Source organism: Eleutherodactylus coqui, chromosome 7 (genome assembly GCF_035609145.1).
Source record: "Eleutherodactylus coqui strain aEleCoq1 chromosome 7, aEleCoq1.hap1, whole genome shotgun sequence".
In the NCBI taxonomy this organism is placed as follows: Eukaryota; Metazoa; Chordata; class Amphibia; order Anura; family Eleutherodactylidae; genus Eleutherodactylus; species Eleutherodactylus coqui.
Window position 1 is genome coordinate 109,327,290 of NC_089843.1, and position 15,738 is coordinate 109,343,027.

The 15,738-nt window shown below is 39.0% G+C and overlaps 1 protein-coding gene across 3 annotated transcripts in view; it reads right to left on the reverse strand.

Annotated features, from left to right (window-relative positions):
• GALNTL6 (polypeptide N-acetylgalactosaminyltransferase like 6) overlaps positions 1–15,738 on the reverse strand; it is a 1,489,735-nt gene that overhangs the window by 132,664 nt on the left and 1,341,333 nt on the right. For all 3 annotated transcript variants that reach the window (XM_066573529.1, XM_066573530.1, XM_066573531.1), the window contains one exon: positions 11,564–11,671. In XM_066573529.1, coding sequence (XP_066429626.1) covers positions 11,564–11,671 — 108 coding nt within the window. The remainder of the gene's footprint in view (positions 1–11,563; positions 11,672–15,738) is intronic.

Below are 15,738 nucleotides of genomic sequence, written 5' to 3' on the forward strand. Positions count from 1 at the left end.
GCCGGCCGGCTGCGCTGAACTCCGTCTGCCGGGACAAGGTGAGTATATATATTTTTTTTATTTTTACACATTTCTGGATGAATTGCAGGGAAGGGCTTATATATTTAAGCCCTTCCCGACAATTCATCCCGCGATCGCCGGCAGCCCATTGCTTTCAATGGAGCCGGCTGTATTGCCGGCTCCATTGAATTCAATGGGCAAACATCGTTCTTCTCTGCCACAGCTGTTACAGCTGTGGCAGAGAAGAATGATTTGTCTAGTATATGCTCTCAATGGGGACGGTGCTGCTGCCGCCGGCCCCATTGAGCGCATATAGAGAAGAGAACAGGAATCGCAGATAGGTGCGATCTGCGATTTCTGTTTTATAATTTATCGGACGAGTGCATAAAAAGCACTCATGTGTCCGATACCATTGCAAAGCAATGGTTCTATAAAATCGCCGGACGCATGCGCATGCGCAAATCGCGCAAAAAAACGCCAGTCTGACTAAGGCCTAACTCAGTATGTACTAAAATATAAGAACTGAGCTACAAAATAGTTACTTAATGGTATAACTCCCCCCAATTATTAAACAGAATGTGTCTCATACTTTCCACTTTTTGTTGAAGGTGTGGTAAAACACTAGGGAATATTTCATACATTTTGGCAAACTAACTACTAATAAAAAACGTTTTTGGATTAAAATACAGAAATTATAAGTATTATCTCCTTATTACCTGGTCAGCTTTCCCTTAAACTGATTTTGCTCAAGCTCCTACTTCATCTAAACTTTGTCATATTCTTTATCACCAATTAGGAAAAGTCAGGGTTATCCTAGGTTCCTGATATGGTGCTGCCCTTATCAGGGCGATTGCTTGTCAGCAGCACATCTTCACGTACAAAATTTGAAGATGCACTGCCAAAAAAATCTACCCTGTATGAAGGTGAGTGTAGCAATCATAGTTACCATCGTTTGGCCCCATTCTAGAGATAATCTGACTGTGTAATCAATTTTTACTCAGCACACTCATTATTGACTGGCGCACGCTACCCATGGCAGTTGATCTTCTTGTGTAAAACCACAAATCTAGTGTATTCACCTAGTTGCTTAAAGTTTTATGCTCATGCATTATATATTTAGTTTGTAAAATGCAGTTGCAAGATAGACATGTTTTAAAGTGTACAGTAGCTGTCAGTAAATGCTATTTGCTTTGGGACACATGGCATTATGCACAGTATGTAGGAACAGAAGTGTAAGAAGCATGAGCGAGGATTTGCTGCAAAAAAACAAACAAACATGCATGCAGTTGCTTGGAACTCAGTAAGCAAGAAAATGTGTAATCAGCTAAAAGTCCATTTACACGGGATGAATGTCGGACAAACGATGCCCAACACTCGTCCCTGTGTTTCCGCGCTCCTGTGCTCCTGCACGGCAGCTAGCAGAGCTGGCTCGCTCATGGAGCGGGCAGCAGGGGGGCGGGGCAGTGCAGTAGATTTATCTCCTCTCGCTTCCCCGCCCTCTCCATTGAGATAACACAGCGGCCATTCACTACTGAACGGCCGCTGTTTAAACTGAACGATGAGTGATGAGCTCATCGTTCATGCCACATAAAAGATCAGCAATGAGCTCATCGCTCATTGTTCAGTTTAAACAGCAGCTGTTCAGTAGTGAATAGCCGCTGTGTAATCTAAGTGGAAAGGGGCGGGGGCGAGCAAGAGTAGAGAAATCTCCTGCACTGCCCTGCCCCCTGCCGGGAGTTAGGAAACACAGGGACAACTGTCGGGCAATGTTTGCCCGACATTCGTCCCGTGTAAATGGACCTTAAGACTTTGCTGATAAGGACAAGAAGCACTGTCTTAAGATGAAGTTGACTATCCATTGTATGTGTTTCGTAGAGCCTATTTTTCAAAGGATGACTCTATATTCTCAAGACAAATATTTCCCCCAAGGAGAACCTTGATTGACATTGTATATAGTGAATAATGTGCAGTATGTAAATCAAGTCATATTTAGATCTGACAGGTCCCTATTAAATTGAGTTGATAAATATATCCAGCAATGTACCCATTGTACCCATTCTGAAATCCTATTTAAATTATCTAAACAGCAATATCTGTAGGTCACAGATCATCATTATAAAGACTTATACTAGATGGAAATGGACATTTTCCAACAAAAAGAAAGTTATCCAATTATAAAATGTACCATGAACAGCTAGAATCATCTTTCCTAGCTGGATATGAGCAATGCATTGAAACCATCTGATTGGCAAACTTCCTATTGCTGAACCATATCTCACTAATTGAAGACAATGGAACCTAAAATATAGGACATATTTTAACCTTCATAGTCTTACATTGTGGAAATACATTTGTGTTACTGCTGAAGAAGGAAAATCAAGCTGGTTTTACATAACTGCTTGCTTCCATCCTCCATGCAGAAAACTATGTAGGAATGAAAACCCGGACGGAAGCAGCGCTGGATTCACAAAACAATGTGAGACCAGCCTAAGTGGTCAGTGACTTCACCAATCGGTTTGAACTCATGAACTTGCTTATTTCTATTCATAACCCCGAAACATAGTCATACATCGCCCTCTGTATTCATCTGCCACTCATTTAGGCATTTTTTTCTTTGCTATATACTGAAACCATTATCATGTGTACAGTGGCCTGAAGTTTTAATGAGCATTTCATATAAATTCAGCATTAGGTGTGATTCTAACAATACCCTTATTCTAAATTTTCAGTTTCTACTTCTGGGGCCGAATGCAAAATTTGTAACAGGACTCTTATCTGTCTTGTACCCTATATACACAAAACTGGTGTCTACTTATGTGGTTATGGTAGAGGAATGTTTGGCACCCTCAGACACCTGGGCCCAATTGCGACTGCTACCTTTGCTCCCACCATAACTATATACACCCCTGAGTAGACCAGCTTTCAACCTGACTATGAGTTCTGTCTAGATCACTATGTTGTTGAATGGAGTAATAATTTCTATGGGAGCGCAGTTTGTTGACCCTCACTGTCTACTGCTATATCTTCATCAACACTCAATTCTTAGTGTAATACTTTAATACATTTACATTAACAGAATTGCTTCTGAGGTTACAAACCATTTTTGAGTTTTTTGGAGACATTGGAGAGCATACATCACATTGCTTTCTATCTAGACTGGGCTTCTGCTTGCTTCCATGGTTTACTGACGGTATGTTTACATATTTAATTACATACTTTATTTTGCTATGAATTCTTTGTCATTACTTTTGTTGATTATTCCCTAGATGCAATATAAATCTACATTATGTCACTTAAGGCACCTCGCTTTAAAATATCCTTTTTGTAATGTCTTCATGATTAAATATTATAGACCAAACAGCTAATCCTTGTTCCCCTGTTCTCCCCAGGATTCACATTTAATCAAAGCTTGTCAAGAATGTTCTTTGTCCTTCTGCTTGTCTTGTTTGGAAACACAACATGTCCAGTCAGCAATTAGATAACTCAGAAAACATTATTTCATTCTGTCGTGCCGGGGAATTTAATTATCCCCTGCTCTACTTACTATAATCTTCCTTCAATGTGAATGCAGCTCTCGTATCTTCATAGTCTGTGAATGTCACCCACAATATAGCTTGCTTTTCTCAAACAGATTCCCTTATGTACTCTACATGTTTTTCTCTATATAAATGTACACTTTTTGGTTTATTTAAAACACAATAGCTCTGACAGCATGATACAAGGGTACAATAACGGGAATGATTGCTGCAGCTTCTGCTGCCACAGCAGCTTAGGGAACGGCTTGTTCATCCTGAAGCTTTTTAAAACTTCGCTACAACTGCAGGCAAAAACTTCTGCTAAGCCAAGAACACTTACATCTTATCTGTACGGCACTGCAGCTCATTGAGTCAGGTGTTCATATTCCTAATCCAAGCGTGTTATGAAACGTTGTAACCTGCATTGTGATGTGGCTTCCAATATATGAGATTAAAGGGACCTCAGCTGTGCATTGGCACTGTGTATTTTTATACATGGGTTACCTGACTGGCTGTACTGGTATCAGATTTAAATAAGGGCAGTACATTTGCATAGCCTAGACTTGTTTGTCCCATTGGCTTAACATTTAGAATGAGCCACTTTAACCCTTTCATGACATATGACCTTTTGATTGCTCTTTATTCTATTTTTTCTTGGAAATGAAGTGACCACAAAAGCTCAATTTCGAACTGTGTGCTTTTTTTCTGATGGTGTTAACCATGTGGGATAAATAATGTAATATTTTAATGAATTGGAAACAGCAATACCAATTTTTATATTTTTTTCCTTTGTTGTTTTATGTGAAGGCTTGGAAAAGTTTTTTTTGTTTCATAATTGTTATTTTTTGCAATAATTAAAAAGCCTTTATTTTACTTGTTTTTACTTTTGTTTTCAGTCCCTAAACTTGAGTTCACTTGATCGCCTATACAGTATAATGCATATGTGTGTGGGGAAAGGCTTAAAGATATTACAAAAAGGGTAATTATTATTAGTACAGTAAAATTACCAGTTTACTAGGACAGAATAAGAACTAAGGATTACATTAAACAAGTAAACAGGTTTTATTTTTCTGGCATGCTTTAGCTCTAGTTACACGCAAAGATGATCACTCAAAATTCATTCAAAAGATAAGGAGAATGACAGTTTAAGTAATCATTTTGCATAAGCTGCTAATGGGCACTAATGCCCTTTAGCAGCTTATTAGCTTCATTTGCATGTAAATGGGCCTCCCTTCCTTGTATGCCGATAACAGCAGGTGGTCTGTTATCTGCATACAGCCCCTTTGTTCTGCCATGGGACTGCAGCTGAAAACAATGTTATCAGCACTCCCGTGGAGAATCACAGTGTGCGGTCCCTGCAATCAGCTCTCTGTCAGAACCATGTATTTTAAACTCAACATAAAATCATTGTTCAGCCGAAAAGCAAATGATGGTAGCATTTACACGCAACGATTATCGCTCAAAAGACAGGTACACAGGGTTGCCGGCCGGGGTCAGAGCTAGATTTCGCTGTGGGCTCCCACATGCGGAATCTGGCTCTGCTGTGTGCAGCCGGCCTTACATTAATGTATGTAGAGAAGAAAAAAAAACCTTAACTGTCAGTACAAGTTAGCAAAACGTAAAAGATTATTTCAGCTTTAGCTTTTCCTTCATTGGAAAAACAATGATTACATTACATGAATGCAAGTCAAGGGATGCTTTGCATGTCCATCTGTAAATTTTCTTACATTTACACAACAATGCAACAATTGTATGGACAAGATAAATTAAGTATGCATAGTAAATTCTACTCTACTGCTTCTTCTGCGAGCCTGACTCTGGTTTTGAACCCGATTAGTTAATCTTGCCAGTCTATATCTCTCATCTCCCAGAATTCTGTGCCAGTTATTGAGTATCTCTACCTGATGTGCTATCTATGTGATTTTGTCTGTCTGTGTGTTTCTTCACTTGACTACTCTCCTGGATTATCGTCTTTGAATTCTGACATTGCCAACTGTTTGCTATCCAATCCAGTCCCCATTGTCTTCATGGTATTTGACTCTGCTCTTCTCATATATTCTCATATACCCTTTGGCCCTTACGTTCTCTCTGTCTTCTTGGTACTGACCCCTGGCCTGTTTGTCTTTGTTGCCTGTTGACTCCACTCATCAGCGGCTACTCTGGTGACGCACACTAGGAATTTTTAGCAGCAAAGGCCATAATCCTCAGTGGTTAAAAGGTAAAAACAATCTTTAGGTGTGGGTAGCCAGAATAGTTTACATGAAGCCTGATTATGAATGCCATTTGCTGGACTGCCTTGATAGAAATATGATTGTATGGGACATCCAAAGAAAAACTGAATGTACATAAATGAAAATGTCCGCATAAAGCAATCCCTGAGATTATGGTTTAGATTACTCAAAGCCCCTTAAAAGCAATGCTTAATCTTCTCTTATTGTCCATGTAAAGAAAAAACTTCCAAGACTGAAAATCATCACAGGAAACTGTATGGAGCTAATAATAAATGAAGATTTCAAATACATTGCAGGCAGAATTGTGAATGCAGCTCTGGACTACAGTGCAGTCCGAAACTCAATTTTAGTACAGGTTAAAAAATATATAATTTGCTCAAATTTTCACTTCCAGATTATGCCCTGTCGATGAAAATATGAGTTATTGCCTTAGAGCAAACATCCTGGCCTCAGTGAGTGAAACTTACTAAAGGGTTTCATAAAACATCATCATACCATAATGCATTGTTAAATCACACACACAGTTCTTACACACTGAAACCCAACTCCGTTATATTTGTAATCAAAGTATGTTTCATTATTGAAAGGGAAATAACGTATTAATGTTAGACAAGTTTTCATTTGGGAGCTGCATGGATGATGTATAATGTTGTTGAAATCTGGCTTTTCTCCAGTCCTATAAATAAATTGTTTGGAGAATGGAAATTCAGTTTGTGTCAGAGTGAACACAAGTCAGATTGCAGTGCTGAGTAATCAATGTTTTTCACCTGACGCAGCAATCCCTTGTGGGGTTATCAGTTCTAAATTTGCACTGAGAGAGCTGAAAAAGCTCTCAGGAGCCTGTAGAAAAGTATTGACCTGTAAAACATCCCATCTTGCTAGGAAACAAATAAATAAATTAGAATGTTGTTAAACAGGCGCACAACACTTTGCTTGTGATGAGAGCCGAGGCTACTTTGTCATGATGTGCAATATTAATAGGGAGTGTTGGTTGTGGCGCTGATAAGATTCTATCGAACAGATATAACTACAAGTAAACGGAATATTATCTGTAGAGCTATTACTAGTTTATGGGGTAATTAAGTTAACAACAGTCAAAGTCTAAAAGCCACCATACTGTTTAACATGCCGTACCGAATGACCCATTTTACTTTAGCAGAGACTTTTAATAACAGTAACATTTGTTAAATTAACCATTTCAAAGATAAAATAAAAAGGAACTTATTCACAGCAGCAGTTGCCTTTGTCCTTTAAACTATGTATGACTAGAAATGTTTTATTGTCTGATAAAGAAAGCAAAGAAGAATGCCCTGAGGATGGGAACAAGTCATATATGTGAAACAGAAGCAGTGCTTAAAAAGGCTTGTACTGTATCAAATGCCAGGGCCCAGCACAACTAGAGGGGTCCACAGCAGTTGCAACTATCTGAGTGAAGGTGTCTCCCACGGCCCCTTCCCCTCAGCATATAAGGATCAGTGCAGCGCACGGCAGTTTGTGAATTATCTTCCTCTGTCTCTTCCTATCTGATGTGCAGGTATGAGTGGAGGAGACAGAGGAGGGTGATTCGAAATACACCAGCTGCTGTTACCGCAGCAATGTACAGAATGGAAATAAGGTTCTAACTACACTATGTGCTGTCAGAAAATGAGAGCAATGGGACACATAGGATCCTGAGCAGAAACAATGGGACCCATGTGAATAGGGAGGGACCTGTGGGGATGCAGGTACTTGAGAAACACCAAGAGAGAGGACTTGGGGAACACAAAGAGACTTGAGAGGGAACCTGTGGGGACACAGTGGGACTTGACAGGGAACAGATGGACACATGGGAACGCCAAAAAATTATGGTGAGCGCAGTGGAAATTAAAGGGGCACAGACAAACCTATAGGACTTGAGGGGGCCCAGATAGACACATGGGGACACAGAGGGTCATAAAAGGGAACAGATAGACCTATGGAGAGACAAGGGAACCTGAGAAAAACATAGAAACCCACAAGGATGCAGATGGACCTGCCTGAGAATGACCAGATGGGATGCAGGGACCTGGGGAGACAAGGAGACTTGAGAAGGGATCCATGGTGACATAGTGACTTGGCAGACATAAAGAGACTTGATAGGGGACCTGTGGGGACATAAAGGGATTTGGGAGAGCACAGGAGGACCCATGGGGACACAGGAGAACTTAAAGTAGGACAAATGGACCCATGAAAACAAAGAGGGACTTTGAAGTGGTGCAAAAGGATTTTAAGAGGCACAGGGGAACCTGACAGGCATGAAGGAATATTATTAGCAAGATAGAGAATTTGTGTGCAGAGACGAGTTGTGACTGGAAGAAATTGTCATGGTGATCTGAGACTATAGAGAAGAAAAAGGAATGCATACGACTCCAATCAGAGGAGATGTCACTTATAGTCACTGGAGAAAACTGCAGTGTAATCATTATCTGTGCATGGAGCTGCTATCTGACTATTATATATTGACTGCATTATTTAGAGATATACGCTCACCATATTATAAACATGGGTTTATAGATATGCTATCTCCAATATATATATTTTTTCATATGCTGTGTATATTGAAACTATATGCTGTTTGACAAAAATGATTAATATGCTGTTTGTTAGCACTTTTTATATACTGTATGTGAAGTTATTTATATACTGCATTGGGACAATTTTTAATATACTTTAAGTATGCCATTTTTTATGTACTATTTGTTAAAGTTATTGTATGGTAGCAATTATTTATGTACTTTATGAAGGCAGTTTACTATATATTCTATTATGGTGACAAATCAAACCTATATAACAGAATTACTTATACAGTAAGTATATATACATCATAATGACAATTATTCATATGTAGTAATGTAGCTAATATTTATATATTACGTACTAACATTAGTTGGTGTCATAGAATTTACCTGATAAAATATGGTTGCATTTATTAGTATACTGTATAGTGACTTTTATAAACTGCATGCTGGCAATTACTATATGTTGCACAGCAGAATTACTTTTATACCACATTGCAACAATTGTGTATGCACTATATAGTAGAACGAGTTATATATACCATGTGATAAAATTATATAATAAGGGCCCAAGGTGCTTTTGTCACTCGAGGGCCCACATAAATCTGGAACCAGTCCTGCATTGCTGTATTGTATTGACCTAAGGCATACATCAGAGCATTGCCATCCAAAGGAACATCCCACTATTTTTTTATTTAGATTCTGACAAAAAAAATCTACAGATGCCTCTAGAGCAGAGGTTCCCAAATTGTGGTTTGTGACACCCTGGGGGGTGGTCGTATAAATAGCTGCGGGTGGTGTGTCTCTGTCCGAGCATTTATAAAATAAAACAAAAAACACCTCATTAACAAGATACATATTGCTTGTGCTAGTAATTTAATGTTCAATTTTGCACTTCTAGCTCAACAGTACAGTGCACAGGCTGGAAGTGATGTGTCATTGCATTTTACTGCTTCTATATAGTTGAGCTGCTTCCAGAAGTCTGCTATGCTACCTAGCTACGAATAGAGCACACGCTCAACCATGCTGGAAAGTCCAGAAAACAAAATGAAACTAACTGGGCTGCTAGATAACTGTATGACATACAGCATATGCAAAACATAATTTCTAATACTTCGAACTATTACTGCTGTGGCACTGCAGTAATAGTTCAATATAAATCAAAAGTGATGCTCGCACCATCTTTTTCCTAGTTGGTTAGACCAATTTATTTATAGCTTTGTTTTCTGGACTTTCAAAAATGGGGCTAAGTACAATAGTGAGGGTTTTACAAAAAAAGTTTTGCCCAAAATCAAGTCAAACCTTCAAAACGTTTTGGAACTACTGCTCTACAGGAACAGTAACATTCTATACATTTATGACTTTGTACAAACAGCAGCCATATTATAGCCATGTGATTAACCCTTAAAAAATAAAAAAGAATATTTACCTGCCTTTCATTTCCACTCTGACCCTCCGGTGACTATCTACTCTACCCCTACTATTTTCTTGTTAGAAATCCAAAATGATGTCAGTAGTGACATCATATAATATGACTGTAGCAGTTAATTGGTGCCACATGATTACATTTGGGAATTTACCATCTCTCCATCTGCAAAAAAGGGACACCTCAACTTAGATCCAACTCTGAGTGCTGCCATCCTGCATAATGTGTTCTGTGTTCTGCAACACCTAATTGCCATATGGGAATCAGAAAGTTACGTGAAATGAAAATGTATGTAGACATTGTGCTGAGTTACCTGCTGATGGTTGTTTGCAACCAGTAGCACCACTATTCACTGTTATTGTTCATCCTAATTGTCAAAAGAACTGATGTTAAAGGGGAGTTGCCTTTACGTGAACTGTGCTGAACCAAAATAGTATGTACTACTGTGAACTGTGGTCAAATGTCCACTTGATTTAAAGAGGTCGTTCTACAAAAAAATATATTTTTTTGTTAAATGCAGCCCATAATTATATTGTAGACATATTTTGAATTTATACTGTTTGAGAAAATCAGGTTCAGGGGTTCCCTGACTTTTTGAGGATAACTAGAAAGTGAACTGATGTATAGTAATTTGTTCCAGCTCCGAGACTGGGAATGCCATGCCCAGCCCTTTCAGAGACACCATTGTGACCATGTATGCGTAAGTTGGCTAGGGTGCTAGTAGGGGCTTGTGTCCTGCCTCCTCCCATACAGGTCCAGGAGAGGGCTGGTTTTGGAAGTAGGTCCTGTTGGTGGCTGTGGCACAGAGGATCCAGGAATAGCTAATGTATGGCTCAGAAGTTGACATCTTTTCTCAACAGACTTTAATTAAGAATTAGAACAACTGAGCAGTTAAAGATTCCATTTCCTGGACAAATACTTTCTTGCTGGACATTTCCTAGACATGCCTTGTTTGTAACACCCCTGGCCAAGAAAGTGGAATTTTACAAAAGGTGGACTCACTTGCTGCTGTGAGGACTCATAAAGGCACAGGTAAACCTGGGTAATCCAGATGAGTTTATGTCACAGCCAAGGGCTGAGAGCCTTGTTCTTGAGGATTCTGTGCATTAGTTTGTAACCCCACCATGACCCATGGAGATGCAACAATACCGACCAAAATAGGATAATAAGCCTCAGACACATCCAGTCTGAGGGGGACTCTGTTGAGGTCAACATCCCCAGCCTCAGCTCAGACCTCTCCAGTGACCAAACTATACTAGTGAAAGTTGTTTTGGAAGTAGTAACGTTTGTTCATCATCATAGAGTCTCCAGCGTTATTTATTGATATATGAGATAACATAATACACCCAGTTTGGATGAAACGTGACTGCAATGATTGTCAAGCAAAAAGAAAGGAATGCACTAGTAAGGGCAGGTTAAAACTGCCCGTTAAAAGTTATTGACAGAGGTATAGATTGCAGCATTTTTATTGCAGTTAAGCGATTTTGGGGGATTGTTTTGGTCTTACAAAGGTCTTTCTTATAAGAGCATATACTAAAATGACACAGTTGTAATGTAAAAGTGGGCATTTTTTTGATGTGTGATAAAGTAAGAACGATATATCTAGATATAACAGCATACATAAGTATTTTTTTGTTGTGGCCCATAAGACTAAACAAATGTGTATGGACTTATGCTTTGTTTTACAAGAACTATAATCCCAATAAATTTCCTTTCAAAATTGAACATTTCCCATTGTATGTTTTTTTTATTTTGAGTACACAGGTTTCTATGTGGTGAGAGCTGTAGAAGAGATAGCGTAGAATTATCACCATATTGTATCATTGCATAAAAAAGTTACATAGAGTTTATACTTACTCTTGCAAGGCTTGTCCCTGTTGGAACTTTGTAAGGCACATACTTCCTGTAAATATGGCCCACTCTGGAACAAGGCACATCAAACATTTCCCCACCACACATCCATACCTAAAAGTAGAAATAAAAATGTATCAATGTCTTGACCTCATATTTGGTCTGTCCAATTTCTTACTCAAGCATTATTTAAACAGACAAATAGAAATTTACTCACAGTGCACATAAAATGTTTTAGAAAACATTACTGGAAGCCAAAGTTATCAACTACTATGTCATACATAATATTCACAAAGAGATGAACGACAAAGACATATCATTTTCTAGGCCTCTCATAAGCACATAAAAACCCAGCTTCCAGTGGGACTGCTGTCACTCGTAAGCAGCTCAGTCTGTGCATGTTGATATCACTAGCTTTATTGAAGATCATATTCTCAGAGAGGCTTTTAAGCTCCCCAATTCCCCCACTGGCTGCAGCTCTGTGTGTAAACACTGGCGATCCAATAGCAGTGCCCCTGGCAAAGAACCAGCTCGAGAAGCTTCATCTCAGAACTGACAGCAGCTTTGCTAAAAGAAAGCAATGTTGGATTACAATATACAGTATTTTAAAGAAATGTTATCATTAGATATTGATACTCAAGAGTTACATTTTTTAATATTAAAAAACTAAAAAGACACAGTCTATATAGAATAGAGCCCAATCCCTGTAGACCATTGGGTTGTGATTGAGAATATGGTGTTCTAGCAGGAAAGTTCTCAATCCCTTGTGACCTACTTGACTGAGTGGGACAGAATCCCACTCTATTGGCTCCTTCCTACTGCAGCCCATTTAGTTTTCCTTTCATTTTCATTTTTTCCTCCCCACTTTCAATAAATCATAACTTTTTATTTTTTATGGTTACATAGCTACATAAGGGCTTGTTTTTTGTGGGACTAGTTGTATTTTTCAATAGTACCATTTAGCACACCATATAATGTATTGGAAAACTTCTACAATTTTCTAACCAAGATGGAAAAAAATGCAATTGTGCCATTTGGGGGGGGGGTTGTTGTTACAGCATTCACAATGCTATCTTCTCTTTACTCTGTTGGTCAATGTGATTATGGTGATTCCAAATGTATGTAGTTCTTATGCTGTACTCATTTAAAAAATACTGTAAACAATGATTTACTTTCTGTTGCCATGTAGTGATCCCCATAACTTTTTTTTATTTGCTATCAGTGTGGTTGTGTGATAGCTTGTTTTTTGTGAGGTGACCTGTAGTTTTTATTGCATTTTATTCACTTTTGATTTGGAGATGGAGTGACCATATGAAGTAATTGTTGCCATAACTACAGATTCAGAAAACATTAACACAAAGTTTAATAAATAACTACAAGTTATTATGATGGGCCAGTCATATTAATAATTGTTACATCTATACATAATTCTAACAAAAATCTTTAAGACTAGTCATTATAACTACACACTACACACACCATTCATATAAACTGTATATTTAAAGCAGATCTTTCATCAGAATAGGATGCCCTAACTAACAGCAGCATATAACAGTGACAGGTATGCTTGGCTATTAAACCAAGTGGCACGCAAAAGAATATTGTGCAGTTTGTAGAATAGCTACAAAGAAAGAACTGAGCAGACCCATAGTTATGAGTCCACTGTGTTCATGAGCCTAGTGGTATAGCAGAAAGCACGCTTAGTAAAACAGCAGACTCGTAACCAAAGGTCCACTGAATTCTTTCTCAAGGGCCTTTTGCACTGACAAATGATTGGAAATGAACGTTCGTACACTTGATCGTTATCCAGTGTGAAAGTAATGGCAGTCAGATAACAGATGAGCAAACACTCATTTGTTCGGTGGCGTATACCAGCTGAGCGCTCTGAGAAGAGAATAGCTGTATGCAGAAGATAGCGGTCCCGTTGGTGGGAAAGGTTCACTAAGGTTATCTAAAGGAGATTGCTAGGGATTTGATGTGGATCCGCTGTGCTGTCCAACCAGTAGATGGAACAGACCGGCAGGGCAGACAGCCGACTCTGGAACCCGGGATGCTCACCACTGGAAGGCGTGACTTGGAATGCAAGGTGACCAGGGGATCTAGCTCTATGCTGGAAGCAGGAGATGGAAAGTCCCTGCCTATGAACAGCAGAGAATTTGCTCTGGCAAGGGCAGCCCTGCGCAGGAACCTAGCCGCTGATTAACCTTGTCAGGACTGATCACCAGGAAGCCAGGAAGTTGGATAACACCACGCCGTCTGCAGAACCAAGGAGTGAGCAAGTTCAGGACCTGGCTGGAAGTACTGGCAAACTGAAGGTAAACGCAAGAACAAAGAGGAGCAGCTGTGACACATGCATATATGAGGGCTCATACACCAACACTTCAGCAGAGGCTGTCAGGTCTGAGGCCTCTATATAGTGGTAAAGAAATAACAAACAATCTGCAGCTGGGTGGAAGAGGCAGAATCAATTTAACAATGACAGTGCTGGAAAAAGGGCAATCACGGATTCAGAGAATGACACCCACGCCTGCCAGACCTAAAAGAGATGCATGGCTGTTCTGTGCTAAAATTCTCATTCACTACTAACAGCCTCGAAAAAGAAAGCAAGTTGATATAATATGAAATAGAGAAATTCCACATCACAATATATACTTTGTTTTCACTTAAAGGGAATCTGTCAGCTGGAACATGCTATCCAAACTGCAAGAAGGGTTGCTGAGCAGCTTGATATATAGTTTTTGGAAAAAGACTCCGTATAACTTGGATTTTATTCATCTGCACACTCTGAGCTGAACAGTCCAATGGGCAGCCCTATCCACGATTAATAACCTTCCCTGTATGTACAATCATACACGGATAGCTGTCAATCACTGATAGCTCCGCCCATTGGACTGTTCAGCTCAGAATGTGAGATGTATAAATGAATAAATTACAAGTTCTACTGATTCTTTTCCACAAACTATATATCAATCTGCTCAGCTCCTCCAGCTCTGTAACATGATGCCTGCAGTAAGGACAGCATTTTAAATCTCACAGATCCCCTTTCTTTGGAGTTTCAGAAAGCTTCAGCTGTCGATATTCAACAGCATTATGAAAGCAGAGTGACTTGTTTGCCAAGCAGCAGGCATTTTCCACTGAATAGTATGTGTGACAATAGGCCAAAAAGTGAGGGGCGGAAGGGTCAGAAGTCTCTTGTGTTTTAAGTAGTTTGTTTAACACATCAAAACAACTCTATCAAAGGGTAGATTGTAATGAAAAATATGTGATAAAACTGAATCAGAAAAAGAAAAATGTAGATCAATAAGAGCACATTTCATTGCATAAAAGCTGCCTAGCATACGAACATTTTTACCTACAAGACTTGTGTACAGAAGTAACAATTGTTAACATGACCGAAGCATCATGATAACAACAATGTACTGCAATGCTGTATATTGCATTGTTATATCACATTAAATGTCGTGACATCTATAGCTTGCAAATAGTGTCTAGATAAGCAATATCTGAGCATATACCAGTACGTCTTCAACCCAAAAGTGTTGGTCGAAATTTTTAAAAATTATTTATACTTGTGAGGATGATCTCTGGGTCTTTTTTTATCTTTATGTGCCATGAAAGGAGTTTTAAAGCTTTAGGTCGCTGCAGCTTTCAAACATGTCATAGGATTCTAGTTTGTGTTTCTCTATTCAGTTTTGAGTAGAACCGAGAGGAAAACTATTCATTGATATTCATGTGACAATGCATATACTTAAAGTTCAACACTTCTGACTTTTATCGCAATTAAGGACTTTGCTGTAGCAGATATCCTTGCAGTAGAGTTCAAATGTGTTGATTGGATAGCTGTAGGATTTCAAGTGTCCTGAAGCTTTAGTGAAGCAGGTTATAGTTATTCTAATAGTTTACAGAGCTGTTCCAGCACCTTCATGTTTTTATAAACAAAAAATACTGCTATACATCAGCAAAGGAGTGACACTCTCCTTACCAATCCCCTGCTGTTCCATTGATGATGATTGCCAGGTCTTTCTTTACCTGGCTCCAGTGATGACTTGTCTACACCTTATGTGACCACTGCAGCAACATCAATGGTGTCAATAGCTCATTGCTACAGCTAGTGATTGGCTGCAGAGATCATAGGTCAGCAAACCACATTATTGCTGGGGTATTAGTGTAGTATGTCTCCA